Consider the following 24,748-nt stretch of genomic DNA (forward strand, 5'->3'; position numbering starts at 1 on the left):
TTTCAAATTAATCACAGATCAATCAAGCTATATCGTTATGAAAGGTGCTTTTAGGTCTATAAAAGGCTTGAAACTCTTTAGATCAACCTTGTATGGAAGAATATTTATATTTCGATCAGATCGTCTAAGCTTAACATACATAATACCTTAAGTAAAAGTACCCCAAAATAGAACGGGAAGATGTCTATATTTTCTAACGGAATATGGTTTTAAGTATACATCTGGAATTAAGGCAGCAGATGAATTATCCAGAATAGAAACTAATAAAGTAAGAACATGCTTCATTGCGATTCCATCTGGCCACGGCGTCCTAGGGAGTCTATAATGTATCTTGCGCCTTTATATATGACTCTTTTGAAAGGGCTTCAAGCGCAATTTTAATATCCAAGTTCATGTCGTCTATTAATGCTTCTGCAATAGTTAGTATTATAGTGTCAGAATAGATAGGAATTGATATTCAGCAAGTTCAGGACAGCTGGATTTAAATCTATCAACTAGTCAAAAAATATGGTTTTACGTACCCTTTGTCGTATAATTTAATTCTGGTCTGATATACCCCAACACATTATATTTTATTAATGCCCCATAAAAATTATCACCAAACTTGTGAATTATATGTACCTCAGCAGCTTTCTCTTTATTGTGATAAAATGGATTCCATCCAATAGACATAACCATAGGAAAAATGCCTAATTCTTCTTTCTCCAAATTGGTACCATTATTGAACATGATTGGTTGACCATCGTCTCGGGTGTGTTCTGATATGTCCGCTTTGTCATTTGGTATCACTTTACACCATCCATAGTAGATACCTGTTGGTAAGCTATGTAATGCTATGCTAATGGGGATATTTGCTGTTGGAATACCCAATTCTGATGATCCTCTTCCAAAACCACTGATGATGTTGGAAGTACCATGTATTGGAAATGGAGCAGGTAGGGTGTCGGGAACGTGAGTTTCAGGTCTCGTCATATGAGCTGATCTTTAAAGTGCTATAATCCGAATGGTGTATTGTTGATAACTAATGCTGTTGATTATGCTATCAACAGATTCGAGTCTTCCGAAAAATGCACAAAACTTACACAAAACTCAGCGTGATTAACATTTGATACGTTGATTATACATATATACCTATAGACGTACGTTTTGGGGAAATAAATTATTTGAATCTTGCTTCCAATTGATCCAATAAGGTGACACAATCCTTAGCGAAGTTTCTGATACCTTCTGATAATTTTTCGGTAGCCATAGCATCTTCATTAAATAAGTATCTGAATTCTGCTTCGTTATCGATGTAAGAGACTTTTTCTTCATCAGTGGCATTAGCAGAAGAAGAGTCCAATTTCTTTGGAACATCTTCATTAGAGTTGTACAATTCTTCTAATAACTTTGGAGCGATTGTCAAGAAATCACAACCCGCTAAAGCCTTAATTTCACCAGTGTTTCTGAAAGAAGCACCCATGACAATGGTGTCGTAACCGTATTTCTTGTAGTAGTTGAAAATCTTTCTGACAGAGATCACACCTGGGTCGGTTTCACCATCGTATTCCTTACCAGTGGAAGCCTTGAACCAGTCTAAGATTCTACCGACGAATGGAGAGATCAAGGTAACCTTGGCTTCAGCACAAGCAACAGCTTGCACGAAAGAGAATAATAAAGTCAAGTTACAGTGAATTCCGTGCTTGGATTCTAATTCTCTAGCAGCTTGGATACCTTCCCACGTGGAAGCAATCTTGATCAAGATTCTGTCCTTAGAAATACCAACGGATTCGTATAACTTGATGATTTCAATGGCCTTCTTGATGGTAGCGTCCTTGTTGAAAGACAATCTGGCGTCAACTTCGGTAGAAACTCTACCAGGGACAATCTTCAAGATTTCCTTACCGAATTCAACCAACAAACGATCTAAAGCAATTGAAGCTTTTTCCTTAGGATTGGATCCCTTATCTTGAGCGTAGTCAATGGCAATGTCAATCAACTTGGCGTATTCAGCCTTCTTAGAAGCCGCCAAAATCAACGATGGATTGGTGGTAGCATCTTGTGGGGTGTATTTGGCAATTGATTCAAATTCACCAGTATCGGTGACAATAACAGTACCGGTAGACTTTAATTGTTCTAATGCGTTAGCCATGATTAATATTTATAAGTATAATTAATATTACAGAAATATAATTCAATTGATAGGATTGTAAGTCTTGGAGGCGATTCAATGCTCTTATATACTCACTGATCTCCAAACCTGGGCCAGAGGATTCCGCTTAATGCCAGAAAAAGAAACAAGAGAAATTCGACTCACGTTCCGGGTAACTAACATAAAATGACCGTTTTACTAGAGTATAGGACCCTCCATATTGCTTTTTCACTCGGGGATCAGATTCCATTGCATATGTCCACCTGGCATACTATAGGCTCATAATATGGGTAGCAAAGCACGGACATGTAACTACCATGGTCCGATAGTTAGTTCGGCGAACTGGTTATGTAGCGAAATGTTGTGCGCGGACTGGGAGAATTTGAGGGGGGATATTATCCGTTATGCGTTGGGTGTAAAATGCAACGAGGAACGTTTATGGTAACGGTATACGGTGGACAATATGGTGGACCATGGAGGGGCGAAAGAGACAAATAAAGCATACCATATTATAAGGGAAACGACAACAAATAGAGGACTGGAAATACAGCCGTATATTGCAGTTCCAGACATCGCAATCGAGTTTACCGGATAGTTGGTGGATAGATGTGGCGATGAGGTAAGGTGAATGGATGGGGCCAGGTGGGCGGTAGCGGGCTTCTGGATTGCCACCCCCCAGAAGAAGCAAATAGAAAAGATAGAATTGTTGCAAATCACGTGATATAAAATTATGCGCCTGTAGATTACTGATAGTGGAAATGTTTTGTAGATGATATACTGAGTAATATACTATTACAGATGAACGACCTATTAGAGTAAAGCTAATAGTCTATAGTAAACTTTCGAGCTAACAGATAATCTTACATGATCTAGGAAGTGAATTATATGCCAATATCGGCAATATTTCTGCATGTAAGGTTGGTTTTATTATGTTCTTCATTCATTTTGAACATCTTTGCAATACAGACCGACTTCGAAACTCGAATACGGGTCAATATAAGTAGCGAACTTATATATACCGTGTTTTTATGAATACTTGGTGGTATTTTGCCAAATAAGGGTGTATGGTTATTAATCTAGGGCTAAAATACCGCAGGCCACTTAGAGATTCCTATAGGATCTATAGATATCCATTAATGTGTAACAGGGACAATATAGGTCAATGAAAGTAGCCTGACCGAAATAGTCAAACCAATAGGTGGTGAATAGAATAAGTTGTTGCTGCAATTCACGTGCAATACGTCGTGAGCAACATTTTTCCGCAACGATATGGATTACTGATATAATCAGTTGTACGGAATCAGTAGAAAGAAGGTGGATTTGCTTTGGAAGGATTCTTTAAGATTGTTCAAAGTACTACAGAATATGATCAAGAGATTGCTTATTAAGGCTTCAAACAGCTACGATAATAATTATCAAGTGGTTCCGGTCAACACGTGCAAGCCCATCGACATCGAGTCAGATATCGGGGTATTCAGCTTGATAGTAAATGTGAGGAATTTCGATGGATGCAATGAACACCGTCCGAATAGCACGTACAATGTTGGGGACGAAAAGTACTTGGATGGCAGTGAAGTGGATGCACCATCCAAAGGAGATCCTTCATACAAGGCCAATTTGCGGTTGGAGGTAAGCTTCAAGCCCAAACGACAGATCAAAGGGTCCGAATTGCTTTTTGGTAATGACTTCACTGTTCCCATCAAGTCATACGTGCCCACAAGCATTTTGTCTACGGGATTGAAATTCTTTACCTATTTTATCAACAAAACTATCAAGGGAGAGATCTACGGCGATAAGCCATATCTCTATGGGCTTGCATTGAACAGCTTTACATACATGTCACTCAACCATGAAAAGAAGGAAGGGGCTACTCTGGAAACTAAGGAATCCGAGAAGGGAGTATCAGGCACTTCCACGGGGGACAATGATAAGAATGAGAATCTTAACTCAAATGAAGACAATACTTTAAAGATTCCGTCCGAACCGACACAGAGAAAACGCTTTTTCAACAACGTCAATCACTGTGAGAGTTTTGTGTTCAACGATACCACAAACTATGTGTTACAATTCGATACGTCGTATCTTAAAATGGCCGATTCTAAGTACTCGGTTTCAATTCCAACATTTGGCAATAGGTCCTTCGATATAGACGTTTCGAACTACGCTAACGATGAACTCAACAATTTTAACTGGGTCATTAAACAGGGAGGCTACGACGGTGTAGGCTGCGGTACTTTAGGATTAGTGGTCAACTTTGCTTTGGTCAATGAAGACTAGTTATCGGTGTATACTATACTTTGTGTAGGTTATGATAGTATATATGTACTGCATACAAATTAGACGTAAATCATCACCAAAAAAAAGTAAACCACCCTGAAAAAAAAGCAGTCACTGATTTCCATTTTGGAAAAAACAGTCACAGACCATCTGATCAAAGATAAGGTAGACTGCAAAATATAGTAACATGTCTATGGAGAATGATGGAGATACAGATAATATAGAACTAAATAAGGCCATTGCCGATTCTATATCGTCGTTGAAGTATCAGCAAGATGAGCATGAAAAAGAAGACGACAAGAGCGACCACGCTGACGATATTGACTTAGAGAACGCTATTGGGGATGTATTCAATCAGTTTGACTTCGGGGACACACAAGCTAAGAACGAAGAGGATGAACAAAGGGCTCACGAAGACAAGGAAGACGATGACTTGGAATTGAATAAAGCTATTGGTAACGCACTTGGGTCAATGGATGTAAACAAACAACAAACAAGCGAAGTTTCACAAAGTACGACAGATGCGAATGCGGAGGTGAATGCATCTGGATCAGACGATAAGGAAAGTAGTAGCCAGAATGATGATGGGTTAGAAGAAGCTATAGGAAATGCCTTCAGTTCACTAGAAGATAAGCCAGAAATACACAGTGACACAAATCATAAAATACCGAAAGATGATGAACAGAAAGAAGATTCGTATGAACGTACGGGTGGAGGCTTGAACGAAGGAGAAGGTGAAGGAGAAAATGAAGAAGAAGAAGAAGAAAATGATGACGATTTGGAGAAGGCAATAAGAGATGCCTTCGAGAGTAATCAACAAACACAGAATGAAGGTCGTACGGATTCGGAGACGCACACAGAAAACGATTCCATAATAGCGGCTCATGTACCACCTATTTCCATGGATAGTGATAAACACGATCGAATAGAATCAGAAAGGTTAGATGAAGTGATAGATGGTGCTTTCAGTACACTCGAAAACTCTGATCATCAAAGACGAACGAGTGCCGAACCAGACAATGACGAAGACTTGAATAGAGCTATAGCCAATGCTTTTAGCGGAATAACTGAAAATAATAATAGCCATGATACATCTGAAAAGGATGATAGAGATGGCGATGATTTGGATTTGAACGAGGCCATTGGTAATGCGTTCAAGAATATATCCGAATTAGGAGGAACTAATGATGGATCGAAATCAGAGTCACAAATCCAAACAGATGCAAATGAGCGTCAAGATGATTCTTATGGAAAACACGTTCCTGATGAAGTTCAACGTAGGGGATCTCGTAGCGAGAAATTAACCAATACTATTAATAATGTACTTGATGAGTTTATTCCAGGTAAGGATGAAAATAAAGGGAGCTCCACTAAGGATGATGATTTACATGATGCAATATCTGCATCGTTTAAACAATTAATGGGCGAAGATGACACGAAGAACGATAAAGAAGTAAGTCAAGTGTCTCATGTATCAGAAGCACAACAACCCAGTAAAGATGACAAACATGATAATATGGATGCTTTCATGGAAAATGTTATTAGTGAAGCTTTCAGGAATGTTGCTGAACAGACGAACGATTCACAAGATGTAAGTGCTCTGTCAAAAAGATCTGAACATGAAAAACAAGGTGAAACAGGATTTGACTTGACAAATCTTGTTCAAAATATGGTGAATCAAATGTCTCATACTGAAGAGAATACAAAATCAAATCAAGGTGGATTACCTATTTCTGATGATATATTGCAGGAATTGGCACTAGAGATTACAAACCAGGTTCAAGATCAGCTCGAAGACGAGTCACATAAGAAGTCCAAGACGATAACTGATATGCCGCAAATAGATGAAAATGTTTTAGCCCATTTTCAAAATGAAGCATATAAAGACGACACTAATGACAGTGATAAATTGGATACAAACAAAACTTCAACAGAAGATAATACACTTCAAGCAGTATTAGCAACAGCTGTTCGTAATGCTATTGAAAGTAATACAACAACATTAAATGATCCGAATAGAAGATTATCGCTTTCTCAAGGAACTAAACAAGATAACGAAACAGAGGACCTCGAACAATTGCAGATGAATGATATTTTACAAAATGCTTTTAATATGGCTATGGAGAATCCTCATGACTTATTAACCAATTTAGAAATGGAAGATGAAAATGATGAACATCAAAATAAAGCAGATGCGCATTCAACTACTGCAAGGTCTCAGAGTAATCAAGTTGCAACTGCATTGGCTAAACTACCACACCCTTTACCTGCTTCAACTACTACTTTCCTCGAATCGTTGAATCGTTCTAATGACATTGATTTATCAGGACCTTCATCAAATAGAAAAAAGAAATCTCAAAATCGTTTGAGCAATATGTCTACGTCATCTGAACCTATATCATCTCAAACAGATCGCATATCAGCTGTTGCCAAAAATATAATGAGTAATTTTGCAAATAAATCATTGACATTGAATAGTAGAGACGAAGCAAAAAAAAATTCTTTATCTATTGCGGAGACTTTAGCGTTGCATAGGTCTTCCATGAACAGTGGTCCTCGAAGAGACTATTCATCAATAGAATCATTAGATGGGGCTTTAAGGAGCGAGTCTAGCTCTAGCTCTAATTCAGATGCAATTAATTCACAAGTTTCAAACGTTTTATCTTCACTTTCTTCTCGTATTAATAGTGCGGCGAGTAATTCTGGTACAGATTATAACTTGTTGCAGGTAATAAGACAAATGACTAGTGCTTTAACTTCTAGGCCAAGTACTTCTTCATCCTCATATCTATTACCCACTACCACACCCTCAGTGACTGATATCATAATGAGCTATAAAGATAAGAAGGATGAAAGCGCAATCATTAGTCCCTTGGTCTTAGCCAAGAAATTCTTGGAAGATAAACAAATGGCTCCAAGTTATGGAAAAGCAGTATCTTTAATAGATAATGTATTAGAATTGTTTAATTCTAATTCAACTAGCGAAAGTCAAATTGATCCATCAATGAGAGATACATCATTTGCATCTTCTCAGTTGAATTTAGATATTGTTAAGCCAGAATTTATTACATCTATAAGTAACTCAGTTGCATCAGCAATTTCAAGCTTTAGTTCAAGATCTAAAAAAGGATCCATTTTTGGAGAGAGGTTTAAAACTGACTCTCCAGAATATAAGGAAAGAATACGGTTGGAAAATAGAGAACGAAAGAAAAGATGGAGAGAAGAAAACGCTGAAAGAAATAAAGATAATGATTTAAGATCGAGAGTTTTAAAAAGGGCAACATTAATGTTTGGCGAGAAGGATACCCCTGACAAGAAATCTTGGGTCGATGATGAATTTAATAAAAGGCGGGAAAAGAGAATAGCAAAACAAAAAAAGGATGATTATGAAAGACAAAGTAAAGGTTACACTGATGACGATAACTTCGATAGAAAGTCATTCAGAGATAAAGAACCCAATGCTTTAGTTCATGATCCTAATTTAATAAGACCCGTTACCGATATTTTCAACATAGTATCGAATTTTAATCATAACGAAGATCCTGATGCAGCACTTGCGGCCACGTCAGCGGCGACGGCAACTGCTGCGGCAATATACGCTAATACCCATAATACAACAAACTCCAAGTTGGTAGAGTCTGCAGTATCTAAGATCCTTTTGTCTTTGATGGAAAATTCTCATTCAGTCGGTCAAGAAGAGCGTATTGCCAGCCTTTCAAAAGGCGTCACATCATCTTTCAAATTGGAGACATCACCTACATCATTATCAACAACTAATAAACAAACACTTCCTTCAAAACTACCAGATAGTGAATTAACGTCACTTGTTAAAACCACGCCTACTTCAACAAGCGGTATTTTGAATAGATTATCAGCTACCATAAGAGGATTTTCACCATCCACTTTGTCTTCATTATCTAATTCGGATAATGCTCCGAGCTCGTTATTGCAGTTGCAAAACTTAACGCTCAACAATGACAAAGACGACAACTTGCAAAAAAGGAAGACCAGCGAGCCTTTACCACATGATACGAAACGATCAAAACCATCATCTCCTCTATCTGAACCGAAAGCGTTTATTGAAGACACAGACGCAGCTGAAAGTTCTTCGATTTCTAATATTGCATCTAATTTAGATAGTATTAGAAATGCAATTTCGAATACCAATAATTCCCATTTATGGAGCTCATCAAACGCATTGAAGATGCCGCATTATAAGAAGCCTGATGTTTTTTCTGCTATTTCAGTAAATCCTAATTCGAACGATGATAATATCGATCCAGCAATTAAAAAAGAATATCCAACCTTGTCATTAGCTTCCACATCACCATTTATTTCAAATAAGTCAAATTACCTAGCAGGAAGTAGATCCTTATCTAACTCAACTATCGCAGAAGCATCAATTGGTTTGAGAAAGCCAGGTAGTTTTCAGAGACCAAGCTATTCTAAGCCAGATAAGAACAAAACACAGAAAGGCTTTGGGTATCCTCCTCTTCATTCAACTTCATTTAAGGATAATTAGTTCAATTTATTTTTTATTGACTATCTAATATTATTGAACAATAAGTGTATAATAAGTGTACTATAAATATGTATTAAGTAATAAAGTATGGAACATTATTATAAAGGTTTTGTTTCATTTAATAACCAATTATAGGCCCTTTTGTTACCAATTTCTAATAATTTATTACAAAAGTCTTCTCTTACACTCTTATGATATTCATTTATCCAGCTTACTTCGGAAGAGCTTAAGTGCTTTGTAGAGATTAATTTTCGACAGAATGGTACCTTGGTTAAATATCCGAAGCACAAGAAACTGTCACCGTTTCTCGTTTTCCCAACTCTTTCATTAGATTCAATTATTTCTAATTCACTTTCAATTCTAAACCCATATTCTCCATCAACATAATAGCCCGGTTCATCTGTTAATATAGCACCTTTTTTAAATATATCCAGACTATTAGCGCCGCCTGCGGTTGTCAGGATATATAAAGGGCCCTCGTGCACATTACCAAAACTTCCAACCCCATGCCCTGTACCATGGTTAAAATCTAATCCTTCATTCCAGAGAGGTTGCCTAGAATAGGCGTCTAATATAGTGCCAGTGCTACTAGAATTAGGTGGAAATTTTGCCATTGCAACTGCCAAATGTCCTTTTAAGACTAAAGTATAATACTTCTTATACTCTTCTAAATTCTTATCCTTTGGATTTCCAAATAGAATTGTCCTTGTAATGTCTGTTGTTCCCTCCAAATAATGAGCTCCTGAGTCCAACAAGTATACTTGGGTTGGGTCAATTATAGAATTCTCTTCCCTTGTTGGCGCATAATGTATAACCGCTGCATTTGGGCCAGATGAAGATATGGTTTCATATGATAAGCCCTTGAAATTTGGGAGCTTCGATCGTATGGAATATATTTTGCATGCTGCATCATATTCAGATATTGCACGATGTTTGTCAATAATTTGGTGATTTAACCATGAAATTAACAAAATAAAAGCAAGAGAATCTTTGAACTGAGCAATTTTAGCATTAAACAATTCTGATTTATTTTTTGTTAGCTTTAAGTTGGAGATGATTGACTCAAACTTTACAGACTGTTTCGCAAATGATTGAGGTATGTAGGAATACAATGCATAATTTGTAGCAGCTCTTTCTGGTAAAACAATCAGCAAATCGCTTTGAGACGTTGTAGATTTCAATTGAGATAAATCTGAATAGAAATCATCGTATGGTTTGATAGTTAAACCTTTGATATGCGCAAAGTGCAGATGAAGTTCAACTGTGCCATTATCAATTTTTGCCTTGTCGATATACAAAATAACCGATTCCAAGGTGACTAAAGCATAACTGAAGAATACTGGTGAAAAGGGAATATCTGAATCTGCCCTTAGGTTAAATAGCCAAGCAACTTCATCTAATGCAGATATTACGAGATGAGTATTATTTTTGGACTGCAAGATCTTGCGTATCTTGTTTAGTTTATTCTCGGTAGTTTCACCGGAGTACTGTAATGGAAGCACATATATTGGATCCAACGACCGCGTAGGCTTATCCTTGCCCCACACCTCATCAACTAAGTTTACCTCCAGAAGCAAATTAAAATCGAATTTATTCTCATACTGTAATACCCGAATTCTTTCAAAATATTCTCCCACCGAAACACTGATAAGTCTAGGGTCACACGAGATAACATTACTAAATTTGTTTCCAATAGCTTCTTGTATAGCAAATTGTTTCCATGTAGGATACGACGCAATTCCCTGTTTAAGTAACATCCAATGCTCAAGATCTAGTTGTTTCTCCGCCTGCAAAAAATATCTTCCGTCTGTAGATAACGCCGCTTTTCCAGTGAGTTTCCTATCATCATCAAGTGTCACGACACATAAACCTGAACTCCCTGTAAACCCAGATATATACTGCCTTCTCATGTCCGCTTCCGCAGTATACTCTGATTGATGCTCATCTTCTGATGGGATAATATAAACCCCAATTCCATGTTCCTTCATCAATATTCTCAATTGACGAAGTTTTTCACCAGCGGACATAATCGAACCACACAACAGAGCTGGATTCGCAACATACGGTAAATTTGGTAGATTTGTATCATCATCTGAATCGCTCTCACTATCGATCTCTTCTGTTGCCATCAGACTCATTTTGGTTAAGTATGGTAACATCATGAATGACTTAGATAAGAGCAGTGTAAATGATGGGCATGTAGTAGTTGAAAACTCGCTCGGAGATACAGTATCCCTCTTATTAATCAGCAACAATGGCTCCTTTTCAATATTCCTAGTCATATTTGATAATATACGCCAAAATTGTGCCGTTATCCTTGAAAAAGAATATACTCCCTACATTGTGGAGTATCATTAATGTATCATTTATATGTAGGGAGATTTTTTGCGCGTGGATGAGGAATAAAATGTGACGCGTATACGTGAAGTAATAACATTGATTAATGATAAGTAAATAGATCAGAAATAACAATTATTGTACCTATTAGTATTCAGAATGGGCAGATTAGTTGGCTTAGAGCTAGAGAACTTCAAATCGTACAGGGGGACGTCTTGTATTGGGTTTGGTACATCATTTTTCACGTCGATTATAGGGCCTAATGGAGCTGGTAAATCAAATATGATGGATGCTATATCATTTGTTTTGGGAGTTAAATCTTCTCATTTAAGATCTCACAATTTGAAAGATTTAATATATCGTGGGCGTCGTACTAATGTGAATGCGTTAGATAGTACGTTGGAGGAAATATCACCAGATCCAACTAAAGCGCATGTTATGGCTATTTATGAGAAGGATAACGGAGAAATATTGAATTTGAAGAGAATTATTACCAGCAGTGGAAGCAGTGAATATAAGATAAACGACAAGAGTGTGACAGCCTTACAATATTCTATGGTCTTGAAGAACGAGAATATTTTGATCAAGGCAAGAAATTTTTTGGTTTTCCAAGGTGATGTAGAACAAATTGCCTCGCAATCACCAAAGGATTTGACAAAGTTAATTGAGACCATTAGTGGAGCTAATGAATACCAGCAGGAGTATGAAACTTTAAGGGATGAGCTGGAGAAGGCTCATGAGTCGTCAAATGTAGTATTCTCGAGAAAAAGAACCTTGAATTCTGAATCCAAGCAATACAAGGAGCAGTTGATAGAACAAGAAACGTTCGAGAAGAAGTTAATCGATAAGACTAATTTAATTAAGATGATCAACTTGTACAAAATATACCATAACGAGAAAAAACATTTTCAATTGCATGGCGACTTGAAAAGTAAAAATGAAGAATTGCATCTTTTGAAGCAGAAGTTAAACACGGAAGAAAAATCTTACAAGAATATGATGGCAGATTATTCGAAGAAGCTGTTGAATTTGAAGAGCCATTCCAAGAATGTATCTGATTTTGTTCGTAATATTGATTCCGAAAAACGAAACTTGATTCCTGTAGATGCAAACAAGAAATCATTGGTAACTAAAATCAATGCCTGTAATAATAAAATAAAGGATCTCAAGAATGATGTTCAAAAGCAACAAAAGCAAGTCTTATCTATCGAGAAACAATTGAGAGAAGCCAAGAAAATGTTTGATGATTTCCAAGAAAAAGTAGCTGCTTCTAGTTCATCATCAGTATCGCCAAAGAGTCAAAAGGAATATGACAATTTAAGAGCCAAATTCTTGGCTAGCGAAGGGTCACAATTAGAAGAAGAATTAAGTCTTCTATTGAATGAGAAAGATTCGATCGATTCAACGATCACTAATTACGGTAATCAGAAGACAAATTCACACTCTAGAATATCTGATTTAGAAAGCATTATACAATCAGAACTTAAAACGAAATTAGGGGAAGTATCTAGTGAAATCAATGATATACTTAGTCTTAAGTCAGAGAAAGTTGAATATAAAAATAGTCTTACAAAGAAAAAGGAGGAATTCAACTATCAGGAATTAGAATTGAATTCACAATTGCGTGATATTTTAATTAAAATTGACGAATTAGCTTCCCAACAAAGAGAATCTAATAAGCAAAGAAAATTAAGAGAGAATGTAACTATGTTGAAAAAATTGTTTCCTAAAGGAGCTGTAAAAGGAATTGTATACGATTTAGTCCGCCCAGCTCAGCACAAATACGAGGCAGCACTTCTGACCATCTTAGGTCGAAACTTTGACGCTATTATCGTTGAGACAACTTCAGTAGCCTATAAATGTATTGAAATTTTGAAAGAAAGAAGAACGGGGGTTGCTACGTTTATTCCATTAGATTCTATTGTTAATGATTCACTTAATTTGAATTATTTAAGGTCAGTACACCCTTCAGCTCAACCGGGTATTGATATTTTAGAATATGACGACACATCTTTAGAACAAGCTATACAATATGTTGTTGGTGACACATTGGTTGTGGAAAATATTGAAGTAGCCAGAAGTATAAAATGGGGTTCTGGTAAAAAATTGGATAATAAGATGGTTACGTTAGAAGGATCTGTCATTCATAAGTCTGGATTAATGACTGGTGGTCAGCAACAACAAAAATCTAACAAGACTCTATCATGGGATCAAAATGAATGGAATAGTTTAAGTAACCTTAAGGAGGACTTGAGCGAAAAGTTGACGAAACTTAATGACGAGAAACCAAAAGAGCTTGAGATCAACTTGGTAACTGATGAGATAAGTCAACTTGACGATAAACTTCCATTATTAAGAGCTCAAAAAGCTAATATTGAAAGGGTTATAGAAGACAGACAAACTGAAATTAATTTCCAGAAAGAGCTTATAGAAGAATTTGAAGTAAATATAGAAAGTAAAGTTGAATTATTGGAAATTAATTCCCAGAAGATAGGAACCGTAGAGGAAAAAATAAAGCAGTTACAAGAAACTGTGTACCATGACTTCTGTGAGAAACTTGGCTATGAAAATGGTATTGAAGACTATGAAAACTTGCATGGGTCTACCTTAAGAATTAGAGCAAAAGAGAGAACTCAATATTTGAAGGCAATTGATACTTTATCTAACAAATTAAATTTCGAAAAAGAAAAGTTAGCAGAAACAGAAAGTAGAGAATCTGTGATGCAACAACAATTAAACTTATTAGAAGAAAGTGTTGGAGGGATTTTATCTGAGAAGGAAAGTATTGAGGAAAGGATTGACAACCTCGAAGCTGAATTACAGGTACTTCAATCAGAGAAACAAGACTTAGAAACTGAATTAAATTCCATGCTTAAAGTTTCAAAATCCTTGGAAAATAATGTTAACGACTCTAACAATGAATTAAAAAATTTGAATAAGGAAATCACAAGTATGGAAGAATCTATTCTAAAAGTAGATACCGAGAGAGTTAATATTTTGAAAAATTGCAAGATTGAGTCTATTAACTTGCCATTGAAGGACGGTCTTTTAGACTCGATCTCTATTAGTGAAAATACTGACCTGCTTATCAAAGATATATACGACATAGAAGTTGATTATTCCTTGTTGAGTGAAAAGCTTAGAGAATCATTCAATACAAAAATTGAAGCTGAATTAAAAGCTAGACTAGAGCAAGTTATTGAAGATATAGAACAGTTAACACCCAATGCCAAAGCTGTTCAAAGACTCAAGGAGGTTGAAACCAAATTGAAAAGCTTTGATAAAGACTTTACTAAAGTCAGACAGCAAGAAAATAAAATCGTAGAGAAATTTAATACGGTTAAAGAAAAGAGATACGAATTGTTTTCAGAGGCTTTCAGTCATATATCGGGCCAAATTGATTTTATCTATAAGGAATTGACCAAATCATCCACATCCCCTCTTGGAGGGTCTGCTTATCTAACATTAGAAGATGAAGAAGAGCCTTATAATGCTGGTATAAAATATCATGCTATGCCTCCTATGAAGCGTTTCAGAGATATGGATTTATTATCTGGTGGTGAGAAAACCATAGCAGCTCTTGCGTTATTATTTGCTATTCATTCATTCCAACCTTCACCTTTCTTTGTTCTAGATGAAGTTGATGCTGCATTGGATAACTCTAATGTTAACAAAATTGCGAATTACATAAAAAAGTATGCTGGTCCTAACTTCCAATTCATTGTAATTTCTTTGAAGAGTTCCTTGTTCGAAAGATCAGATGCGTTAGTTGGAATATATAGAGAACAAAGAGAAAACAGCTCCAAAACAGTTACATTAGATTTGAGAGATTATTCCGAAGAGGAAGTACCTATTGCTAATGCTAGTGTGTCAGTTGCTTAATGTCATATATAGTAGATTATATAATATTCCAAAATAAGTTGCAAAATTATTTCTTAATATATCACGTGAATTATAATTTTTAAGAGTAAGATGAGAGTCTTGTTATAGGTGAAGCTACTTGATATTACCTACTTGAATGCTATGTCTCTAGGTTCGAGAAAGTTCCAAGAATTTCGACGTCTTGGTAGATTTTTAGGGTTCCGATGTATTTCTGGTCGGACATTTATCACATCTAAGAAAATATTCAATTCACGAAGCATTCAAATAGATGAAAGTCAAACATCATTTCCAACTACGAATAACCACAGTGTACCTAAGGTAATCAAGAGATACACTAAGAGAACGAAAAGGGATACTGTTGATAAGACATCGAGGGAAAATATTTTAATATTGGAAATTAATCAGTTATTGAAGAAGCATGATGGATATTTAACATTTGATTCCATTAGAAATATGGATACATTGATAGAAGCATTCCTTTATTCTTGGAACAGGCCGAATGTTGAATTAAGTGATATAGGTATTATATTCCAGACATCAGAGGGTGACGGTTTGGCTATTGTCCCAAAATCTGCATATACCCCTGAAATCATTGGTCAAAATCAAATTGAAGATAAATATACAGTTGTTAAGGTACCGAAAACTATAGTGGGAGATAAGGTGGCAATCAAATTATTAAGGCATCATGAGTTGTATGCCGAAGCTGAATTAATTAAAGTATTGAATTCAGGATCTACAGATAGTAATCGTAAAGATGAGTTAGTGATATGTGATAAATTTTCAACTTGCTCAGGCTGTCAATTTCAGATGCTTCATTACGAGGAACAACTTAAGTTCAAGAAAGCAGTTATACAGAGGGCATATAATTTTTTCTTTCCAAGATTATTCTCGAAGTATAATGAAGACTTTGGAAATATAATAGAATCACCAATGCAGTACGCATATCGAACGAAGTTGACGCCTCATTATGAATCATCTGGAGGAAAGGGTCGCGGTCATGATATCAATATTGGGTTTAATCATGTTAATCCTACGAAACAGACGGTAGATGTGGAGTATTGTCCGATTGCTTCACCAGCTGTGAATAGAGCTTTACCTTCTGCAAGAGCCAACGTGAGATCGAAATTAATGGAAGCCATAGGGAATCCGAATACTAGTTCCAAAACAAGAGCCTCCCGGGGTGCAACATTATTGTTGAGAGATAGTATTCGGATAAATCATCAGACTGGGGAATATGAACGTGTATGTCTCAATAGCCATAAAAACATTATAACTGAAAAGATAGACGATTTTGTTTTCCAATTTCCAGCATCAGAATTTTTTCAGAATAATAACAGCATATTGTCACACGTCTTAGATTACATTAGGTTTCAGATTCACAAGAAACCAAATTCATTTAAATATATCGTTGATACCTACTGTGGCTCTGGTTTCTTTGGGATATCTTTGTCTAAAGATATCCCAGAAGATGGCAAAGTTTTTGGAATAGAAGTTTCAAGATTATCAATAGAACATGCGGTTCATAACGCGAAATTAAACGGACTATCAGTTCCAGAGAGAATACAATTTATTGAAGGAAATGCAAATGCTATATTTACCAATAAGGAATTCATCAATTCTGGAATAATTGGTCAAGATTCAATAGTTATAATCGACCCATCTAGAAAAGGGTCAAATAAAAAGTTTATGGAGCAACTTTTAGAATTCAAACCGAAATTGATTATTTATGTTAGTTGTAACGTTTTCACACAAGCTAGAGATCTTGCAGATTTCGACGATCTTCAATCGGAGCATAATTGCAGATACAAAATCCAAGACATAGTTGGGTTTGACTTTTTTCCGCAAACTAAACATGTCGAAAGTATTGCAATATTAGAATTGGAAGAATAAATTGTCATTTACATGTAAATAATCTTGTACATATTAGAAAGTCACATAATAAAATGCAAAATATATTTTATATATACTTCTATAAATGCTGATACTATATTACACATTATTTACAGATCATCACCAGCTTTCAAAAATTCATCTATAATATCACACATAGCATCCACACCCCATTCAATCCTTCTACGTTGCTTTTTCCCACTTATAAAATCGCTCGCTTTAACTTTGTCCTGTAAGAAATATTGAAGACCTCTCAATAAAGTTTGCTGTTCCTGGGCTTTTATTAGCCTCTCAATTAGTATCTTATCATCATATTTTTGCTCATACATATTCTTGCCTGCTTTTGACCCAGCCAACCCAGCTCCAACAGAGTTAATCTGAGATTTTTTACCAACATGATCTAAAAATACTAATAGTATCAACTCCAAAAATAAAACAGTATCATTTGATGCTATCAAGAAATTAACAGATTTCAAGATATGTAATGGTAAAGAGCCTTCTGCTAATAAATAACCAAAAAATCTTCCCAAATTCGAAATTCTCTTCAATCTCGATTCGTCATCCTCATCGTTTGTATCAAAACCCAAGAAGTCATCTGTTTCTTCATCAGATCCATTACCATCAGTACCTTCAAAGTCTTTGATTAAATCCCAGAGCATGAATTGAAAGGTTTTTCTGTTTGAATGATTATCACAAAGCTTACTAGCTAAAACACCATAATAGGGATTCCAAGCTGGCTCTATACCCGTACAATGAATCAATACTCGAGGAATTTCTCTCTCTTGTGATCTCTTTAATGCTAGTTTATCTAACTTCGTTAAAGCATCAACATAATCATTAGCTGACATGATTGAAATGAAAATTGCTCTTCTAATATCAGTATTCATTCTTTGAGACCTAGCTAATTCCATCCAATTTGGTTCAGTATTGTCCAATATATCATTTACCGCTTCTTCGTTGAAAGTTGATTCTGTTTTGTTTTGAATGGAATCATGTCCCTTCCAAGCTGAACCAACCAACCACCATTTACCTCTTGTATTTACATTATGAATATCATCTAAGGTAACTTGGATTGGGTCGCTAAATTTATTATTATTAACACTACCCAAAAATTTCTTCAATGTGATAGTCAATTGATGACTTGCTTCATTAGTGTTTTTCAATTTATTGTTTTTCAAGGATGCGATAGTTTCTAACAAGAATTGTGTTCTTGTATTCAATTTCTCCGACAGCATAGAAGAGGAAACATTATTAGTCAACAACACAATTTCCTTCAAAGCTGTTGGGTCATCAGTTCTCATTTGATTTCCAGAATTTCTAATTATTCTTAATAACAATTCCGCATTCGTTTCATTTAAATCATTAATTAAAAATTTAATTACATCATAAAGCAACTTCGATGAAACTAACTGAAAAGTGTAAACCGCAGATAAGAGTGAGACAATATTAGAAATCTCTTTTCCTTTAGTAGGTTGGTCATAGTAGCTATCAAATTTTTCAATTAAAGTCTGAATGAAAAGCGCACCAAATTCAACTCCTTGTAAACGATAAATAGCAACCACAAGAGTAGCATGCAAATAAACAAACGTATCTAATAATCTCCCCTGTTGTACGATACTTTCTAATACAATAGAAGTTAAATTTTCACTTACTAGATGCCTTGGGTTTGACAAATACAAAGAGCTGATTTCATTAACAATTGAATTAATGTTTGCTTCAGATAATTTATTTAATGGGCCTTTAATAGATTTGCGTAATGCCATAACCTCGGGAGAAATCTCACTTGATTCTAATGCCAACTTCCGACGTAATGCTGGTGGGATATATTTTTTTGGAGCTCCTTCTTCGTCTTCAGAATCATCCCCTTTAGCGCTACTAGCTACAGGTGCAATATATGGATTCTCTTTGACGCGAGGTTTTTCGTCATCATAATCTGAAAGTTCATCTGATTCGCCATGTAAGTCTTCGTCATCATCATCAAAATCTCCCTCACTTATATCATCATCCGAAGAGAATGGAAGATTTGATTCACGTTTAGATTTAGAATGCGAGGTTTCCTTTTCACGCTTATTGTCACTAGCATATCCTTCGTCATCCATGAAATCTAAATCCAACCCATCTAGCAAACCATCGATTCCGTCATCCTCGCCTGATTTTGGTAATTTGGATTTCTTCCCATTCTTCAAACCTAATTTTTTAGCATAAAATGCCATATCGTCTTCATCACGCTTCATCAACTCACGATCATGGGGTGATACAAATGTTGCTTCTTTTTCCTTCTTCAACTTCGTATCCTTTTTTGATTTATCTTTTTTTTCTTCCTTTAATGCTTTTAATTGCGCTATTGGGTCCTTATTTTTATTTACTTTGCTTTTATTGTCTTTCAAAGCTTTCAATTGAGCAATTGGGTCTTCAGCTTTCGATATCTCTCCGTTCGCTTTTGCCATCTTCATTTCCTTTAATTTCTTAAGCTTGGCCAATGGATCTTCGTCATCTGACTCATTACTCTCATCAAAACTGTCTTCATCAAAATCTTCTTCGTCAAAATCTTCTTCACCTATGCTATCATCATCAAAGTCATCATTATTCTCGCTAAATCCACCAAAATCATCAACGTCTTGTTCACTGAATTCGTCATCTTCTAGGTCGTCTGCTTTGACAATCTTAATTGACAGATCCTTAGAGCTTTTCTGTACATTCTTAGCTTCCTTCAATGCACGTAGTGCGGCTAGAAGATCATCCCTCTTCAGTTCTGCCTTAACATTTTTAGCTTGCATAGTAGCTGGCTTTTTATTTGATAATTGTTTACTCTTCTTCTGTTTCTTTAACTGTCTCTCTTGTTGTCTTTTTTCTTTCCTAGATATTGGTTTTACTTTTCTTTTCTTATCATTAATCTTATGATCAAACTTTGTATATCTGGAACCATCATCAACATAATCCCCTTTATCTTCTTTGGTTTTTATTTGATCCATAATCAGAGATGGAATTCTTATTTCGTGAGATTCATCATCTCCTCTTGACCTATTTACTGCCATCTGAGACTCGTTCTGCAATTATTAGTGTCTATCAAATCGATCAAGTCATCTCGTCTTAATAATTTTTCAGTTTATCTATAGTCGTGCACATTTCAGTTGTGAGTTCATAGTCCTCGGCCAGAACAGAATATATAAAGAAATAGCCTTCTATATTGAAGACCATAGTGGCAATCAATATATAATGAATAGATTTAAGATAGACCTTGGTAAATTCAAATTTGATATTAAGTTTTTAGGAGACTTATTTCTCCTTACGGGAGCTGGTCTCTCTATGTATTATATAATGAATCATTTGCTTAACGAGTCACTTGGAGAAGGTTCAGTCAAGAACAGAGAATCTAAGAAAAAGGGGACAGGTGTATTACGGAGGATGCAAGCCACAAACCCAGAATTAAAGAATGTTACATTTAATGATTATGAGAAATCGTTACTAAGCTGTCTAATTACACCTGAAGATATTTCGGTTACGTTTGGCGATATTGGAGGGTTAAAAGATATTATAGACGAACTAAGAGAAGCAGTTATTTTACCTTTAACTGAACCAGAGTTATTTGCTGCACATCTGTCATTGGTGCAGTCGCCAAAAGGTGTATTATTCTATGGTCCTCCAGGTTGTGGGAAAACAATGCTCGCAAAGGCAATTGCGAAAGAAAGTGGAGCCTTTTTCTTGCTGATCCGAATGTCCACCATCATGGACAAATGGTATGGGGAGTCAAACAAGATTGTAGACGCTATTTTTTCGCTTGCCAATAAGTTGCAGCCATGTATCGTATTCATAGATGAAATTGATTCCTTTTTGAGAGATAGATCATCAAACGATCATGAAGTGAGTTCCATCATCAAAGCCGAATTTATGACCTTATGGGATGGATTAATGTCCAATGGAAGAATAATGGTGATGGGTGCAACTAATAGACGTGAAGATATAGATCAGGCTTTCATGAGAAGATTACCAAAACAGTTTCCGATTGGGAGACCAGATGCATCCCAAAGAAGATCAATTCTCAATAAGATATTGAAAGATTCTAAGCTAGATGAAGATGATTTCGATTTGGAAGCTATTGTTTCTAATACTAGAAGTTTTAGTGGTTCTGATTTGAAAGAACTTTGCAGAGAAGCTGCCTTGAACTCTATGAGAGAATTCATTAGAGATAACTATAAAGACGGTAAAAAATTGACTAAGGACACTGAGCCTGAAAGTACACCTAAAGTCAGACCTTTAAGGACAAGTGATTTCTTGAAAGGTTTCAGTGAAACGATCCCTTCTTCTACCGTCGATTGATATGAGCTCGAACCCTATATATATGTAATATACAACCTATTTATTGACTGTATAGAAATATGATGAGTGTTACCCGCATCTATCAACTCGACTTCACCACTCTGAAAAAAACTTTATACTTCTTCATATTAAACATTTTCTTCTTTATTCTACAAATACATCAATATAGTTGATAGAATTAGTATATATTTCTAATAAACGAAATATAATAACGTTTTCATTCATCGTTTTGTTTTCTACCCATTTTCTTCTGTTTTGCATTTTATTTGACTATTGGAACTGTCAGCAGTTTTGAACTTCAACTGAAGTATATATATATATATATATGAGAATGCAACTGTATATAGTTGGCTTCTTCGAAGATCCTTATACCTTTTCCTCCGTGGTATAATGATTCAAAGAGAAACCTAGATAAATGATTTCACAGCTAATTTGGCTTTTACTCTTCAGTAACAATAGGAAAATTACGCTATGGGAGTAGAACTGGCGATTGTTAATTGCCAGCTATAATTAGCCTGATACATCTTTTAATAATTGTAGAAATACGTGTAAATTTGAATTCAGTAGTTGTTTTGCTGTTTATGAATTGCCACACTATAAAGTGCGACCGATAAGCAATCTCAGCTACTAATGTGTTTTACTTCTTTTGTATCTAATTATTTTTGAAAAGATAGAAATTGATAAGTAATTCTTGGACAATTAGTTTAACATGATTAGATGGCAAGCTAAAAGACTACTTACAAGGTCTGTTAGGAGCGGCCATTATATGTCAGGTTATCAAAGGCCATTTATCAGAAATTATGCATCTGATGTGGAAGACTTAAAAAAGGAGGCAGATAGGTTAGAAACTGACAAATCTGCATCAACAACAGGAGTGTTAGATTATGAAAAACAACTGGAAGTGGTGTTGTATTTTGATCATATATATCCAATGCCAATATCTGGTCTTTCGCTTAAGCGCAAGTTCCTATCGCCAATTCAAAACCGAGTTACCACAGATGATTTAAAGCAGAAGGTATTAGACTTGTCAAGCACAGATAGTAATCCATTACCAGAAAATACAAAAATATCTGAATTTGTTCCTTTAAAGAGAGATGCAGGGGCGTTTGTCAAGTTTGAGGTTCCACCAGAAACTACATGCAAGGAGCTAATTAATCAAATTGTGTCTAATTTAGAAGAGAATGAAGTTCAACATAATAAGAATATATTTAATTATGTGAAAAACTTATTCTGGAATAAATTTCCTAAGTGTTATCAAGTTAAGGGTACCCCTTGGATTGAGGATTTAAGACGATACCCGTCACCAAAACTTAAAGTAATATTTGAAGGTGATCCTTTAACAGAAGAAGAGTTGTACCTTTTATTTAGAAGGTATGGATTGATTGTTGATATAATCCCCGTATCCAGCTCCAACCCTACAGCTACGATTATTTTTAAGTATCTCAGATCAGCAGTTTGTGCTAAAAACTGTATTACAGGTATTAGCTTAAATTCGAGTATGACAACTTTACATTTGCAATATATTCCAATTGAACGTGTAAACTATCTTATGGATTTTATTGTGAACCATCAAAAGATTACAATCCCAGCTATTGTTGCCCTTCTTGCTACACTTGCTGTGCTTATTTTCGACCCGATTAGACAATTATTTATCGAGCAGCATATCACACACAAGTATTCTTTGGAAACTTACAAAGATAACAGATACGTTAAAGTTGTATATTATCCTTATCGTAGCCTCGTTCAATGGCTAAACAATAGTTATGATTATATTGATGAAAAACTCAATCAGGTGTATGAAGGAAAAGGGGACTTAGAAGTTACTTCTGAAGATTCTGAAAATATCAATATATTGTGGAATGAAAGATTTGAAAAGATTAAGCAATTGAAATTATGGATATATGAAAATATTAATACATTCATCGTTGTAAAAGGTCCAAAGGGTTCAGGGAAGGAAGAATTTGTGTTAGATCACACGTTGAATAATGACGAAAAATTAAAACGTAAAGTTCTTTACATTGACTGTGATGCTTTAGTAAAGGCAAGATCGGACAATGGTCTAATCAAAACGACTGCTCGCCAGTTAGGATATTTTCCTGTTTTTACCTGGACTAACTCCATTTCTCAATTTGTAGATTTGGGTGTCCAGGGTTTGACGGGACAGAAGTCGGGCTTGAGTGAATCAAAGGAAACTCAATTAAAGAATATGTTCCTGTTGACCACGCAAGCTTTGAGGAATATTGCTCTCTCAGATTACGAAGACTATAGGAATGATACTATTAAGCAACAAAAGAGGCGCACCAGAAAGACTGAAAATAATACTGATGAGAAACCAAGTATTTCTGTTGAAGAAGAAATTATCAAAGAAGAAGACTACTTACAGCAACATCCTGAGGCGAAACCTATTATTGTAGTCAATAATTTTCAAAGAAAATCTGATGGCAACAATGACATGATATATAAGCTTATCGCTGAGTGGACGTCACTGTTAGTACAAAGTAACATGTCGCATGTTATATTCATTACTCATGATGTTGGATCGGTTCAGCATTTAACGGATTCGTTGCCTAACCAGGTCTTTAAGACGATTTCCTTATCGGATGCATCCCAAAGAAGTGCTAAGCAATATGTTTGGAATCAATTGAATGATCCTAGTTTAATGAATCCTGACTCTCTTGACAAATATATTGAGCCATTAGGAGGTAGAATGCTTGATTTGCAAGCATTTATCAGGCGTATTAAGTCAGGTGAATCAGCAAATGATGCATTATCTGAAATGGTGAATCAAGCTTCCGAACAGATAACCACCTTCTTTTTGAATAACACAGTAGCAAACGAATCTGATAGCAATTGGAACACTGCACAAGTGTGGGCAATTATGAAATTCTTATCTGAGAATGACTCATTTGAGTATAATGAATTGAGTAAGATCTCGTTATTTAAATCATCAAACGAGACATTAGCAACCTTGGCTGCGTTAGAAAAACATGATTTAATTTCATTCACTCGTGAGAAGGGTGTTTTATCACGTATCTCTACTGGTAGACCATTATATAAAGCGGCATTTAAGGAGCTCATCAATGACCGGAAAGTTTATAAACTCTATGAGACAGATTATTATAATAACTTGATAACAATTGAGAGTACTAAAATATTTAAACTTGAAGATGAAATTAATAAGATTTCCAGGTTATCCGACATTAAGTATTTGAAGAATAGACTTGAATATGTGCTGTCGAAGATTAATACAGCTACAGAAACAATTATGAAATACGAAGAGAAAATAAAGGAGATAGGCAAATTAAACGAGAAAAGCTCATCTTCATTCCTAGGTATTAAATTCAACTAATCATGAATTGTCGTTATATTTTTGTATATAAATCAAGTCTTTG

At 35.5% G+C, this 24,748-nt stretch overlaps 10 protein-coding genes across 10 annotated transcripts, besides 1 other annotated feature; 6 read left to right on the top strand and 4 right to left on the bottom strand. All coding sequences in view use genetic code 12, as the record gives it.

Annotated features, from left to right (window-relative positions):
• Nucleotides 1-231: part of a long terminal repeat (relic of a LTR retrotransposon of the Ty3/gypsy group) that runs on past the window's edge.
• A 282-nt stretch (nucleotides 232-513) lies between these two features.
• DEHA2F19910g (DEHA2F19910p) lies at nucleotides 514-972 on the bottom strand (the record flags this gene model as incomplete). The annotated part of the gene is made up of 1 exon (XM_461211.1): nucleotides 514-972. One exon carries the CDS (start codon nucleotides 970-972, stop codon nucleotides 514-516), a length of 459 nt encoding a protein of 152 aa, XP_461211.1.
• Nucleotides 973-1,159: 187 nt separating this feature from the next.
• On the bottom strand, nucleotides 1,160-2,131 carry DEHA2F19932g (DEHA2F19932p; the record flags this gene model as incomplete). Its single annotated transcript, XM_461212.1, has 1 exon — nucleotides 1,160-2,131. One exon carries the CDS (start codon nucleotides 2,129-2,131, stop codon nucleotides 1,160-1,162), a length of 972 nt encoding a protein of 323 aa, XP_461212.1.
• A 1,365-nt stretch (nucleotides 2,132-3,496) lies between these two features.
• DEHA2F19954g (DEHA2F19954p) lies at nucleotides 3,497-4,408 on the top strand (the record flags this gene model as incomplete). The annotated part of the gene is made up of 1 exon (XM_461213.1): nucleotides 3,497-4,408. One exon carries the CDS (start codon nucleotides 3,497-3,499, stop codon nucleotides 4,406-4,408), a length of 912 nt encoding a protein of 303 aa, XP_461213.2.
• A 187-nt stretch (nucleotides 4,409-4,595) lies between these two features.
• DEHA2F19976g (DEHA2F19976p) lies at nucleotides 4,596-8,930 on the top strand (the record flags this gene model as incomplete). The annotated part of the gene is made up of 1 exon (XM_461214.1): nucleotides 4,596-8,930. The coding sequence occupies one exon, from the start codon at nucleotides 4,596-4,598 to the stop codon at nucleotides 8,928-8,930; it is 4,335 nt and encodes a 1,444-aa protein (XP_461214.2).
• Nucleotides 8,931-9,028: 98 nt separating this feature from the next.
• DEHA2F19998g (DEHA2F19998p) lies at nucleotides 9,029-11,212 on the bottom strand (the record flags this gene model as incomplete). Its single annotated transcript, XM_461215.1, has 1 exon — nucleotides 9,029-11,212. The coding sequence occupies one exon, from the start codon at nucleotides 11,210-11,212 to the stop codon at nucleotides 9,029-9,031; it is 2,184 nt and encodes a 727-aa protein (XP_461215.2).
• A 214-nt stretch (nucleotides 11,213-11,426) lies between these two features.
• DEHA2F20020g (DEHA2F20020p) lies at nucleotides 11,427-15,149 on the top strand (the record flags this gene model as incomplete). Its single annotated transcript, XM_002770808.1, has 1 exon — nucleotides 11,427-15,149. One exon carries the CDS (start codon nucleotides 11,427-11,429, stop codon nucleotides 15,147-15,149), a length of 3,723 nt encoding a protein of 1,240 aa, XP_002770854.1.
• A 141-nt stretch (nucleotides 15,150-15,290) lies between these two features.
• On the top strand, nucleotides 15,291-17,039 carry DEHA2F20042g (DEHA2F20042p; the record flags this gene model as incomplete). The annotated part of the gene is made up of 1 exon (XM_002770809.1): nucleotides 15,291-17,039. One exon carries the CDS (start codon nucleotides 15,291-15,293, stop codon nucleotides 17,037-17,039), a length of 1,749 nt encoding a protein of 582 aa, XP_002770855.1.
• Nucleotides 17,040-17,149: 110 nt separating this feature from the next.
• On the bottom strand, nucleotides 17,150-20,074 carry DEHA2F20064g (DEHA2F20064p; the record flags this gene model as incomplete). Its single annotated transcript, XM_461218.2, has 1 exon — nucleotides 17,150-20,074. One exon carries the CDS (start codon nucleotides 20,072-20,074, stop codon nucleotides 17,150-17,152), a length of 2,925 nt encoding a protein of 974 aa, XP_461218.2.
• A 181-nt stretch (nucleotides 20,075-20,255) lies between these two features.
• DEHA2F20086g (DEHA2F20086p) lies at nucleotides 20,256-21,356 on the top strand (the record flags this gene model as incomplete). The annotated part of the gene is made up of 1 exon (XM_461219.1): nucleotides 20,256-21,356. One exon carries the CDS (start codon nucleotides 20,256-20,258, stop codon nucleotides 21,354-21,356), a length of 1,101 nt encoding a protein of 366 aa, XP_461219.2.
• A 766-nt stretch (nucleotides 21,357-22,122) lies between these two features.
• On the top strand, nucleotides 22,123-24,705 carry DEHA2F20108g (DEHA2F20108p; the record flags this gene model as incomplete). The annotated part of the gene is made up of 1 exon (XM_461220.1): nucleotides 22,123-24,705. The coding sequence occupies one exon, from the start codon at nucleotides 22,123-22,125 to the stop codon at nucleotides 24,703-24,705; it is 2,583 nt and encodes an 860-aa protein (XP_461220.2).
• Between the last annotated feature and the right edge of the window lie 43 nt (nucleotides 24,706-24,748).

This window comes from Debaryomyces hansenii (genome assembly GCF_000006445.2).
Source record: "Debaryomyces hansenii CBS767 chromosome F complete sequence".
Lineage (NCBI taxonomy): Eukaryota > Fungi > Ascomycota > Pichiomycetes > Serinales > Debaryomycetaceae > Debaryomyces > Debaryomyces hansenii.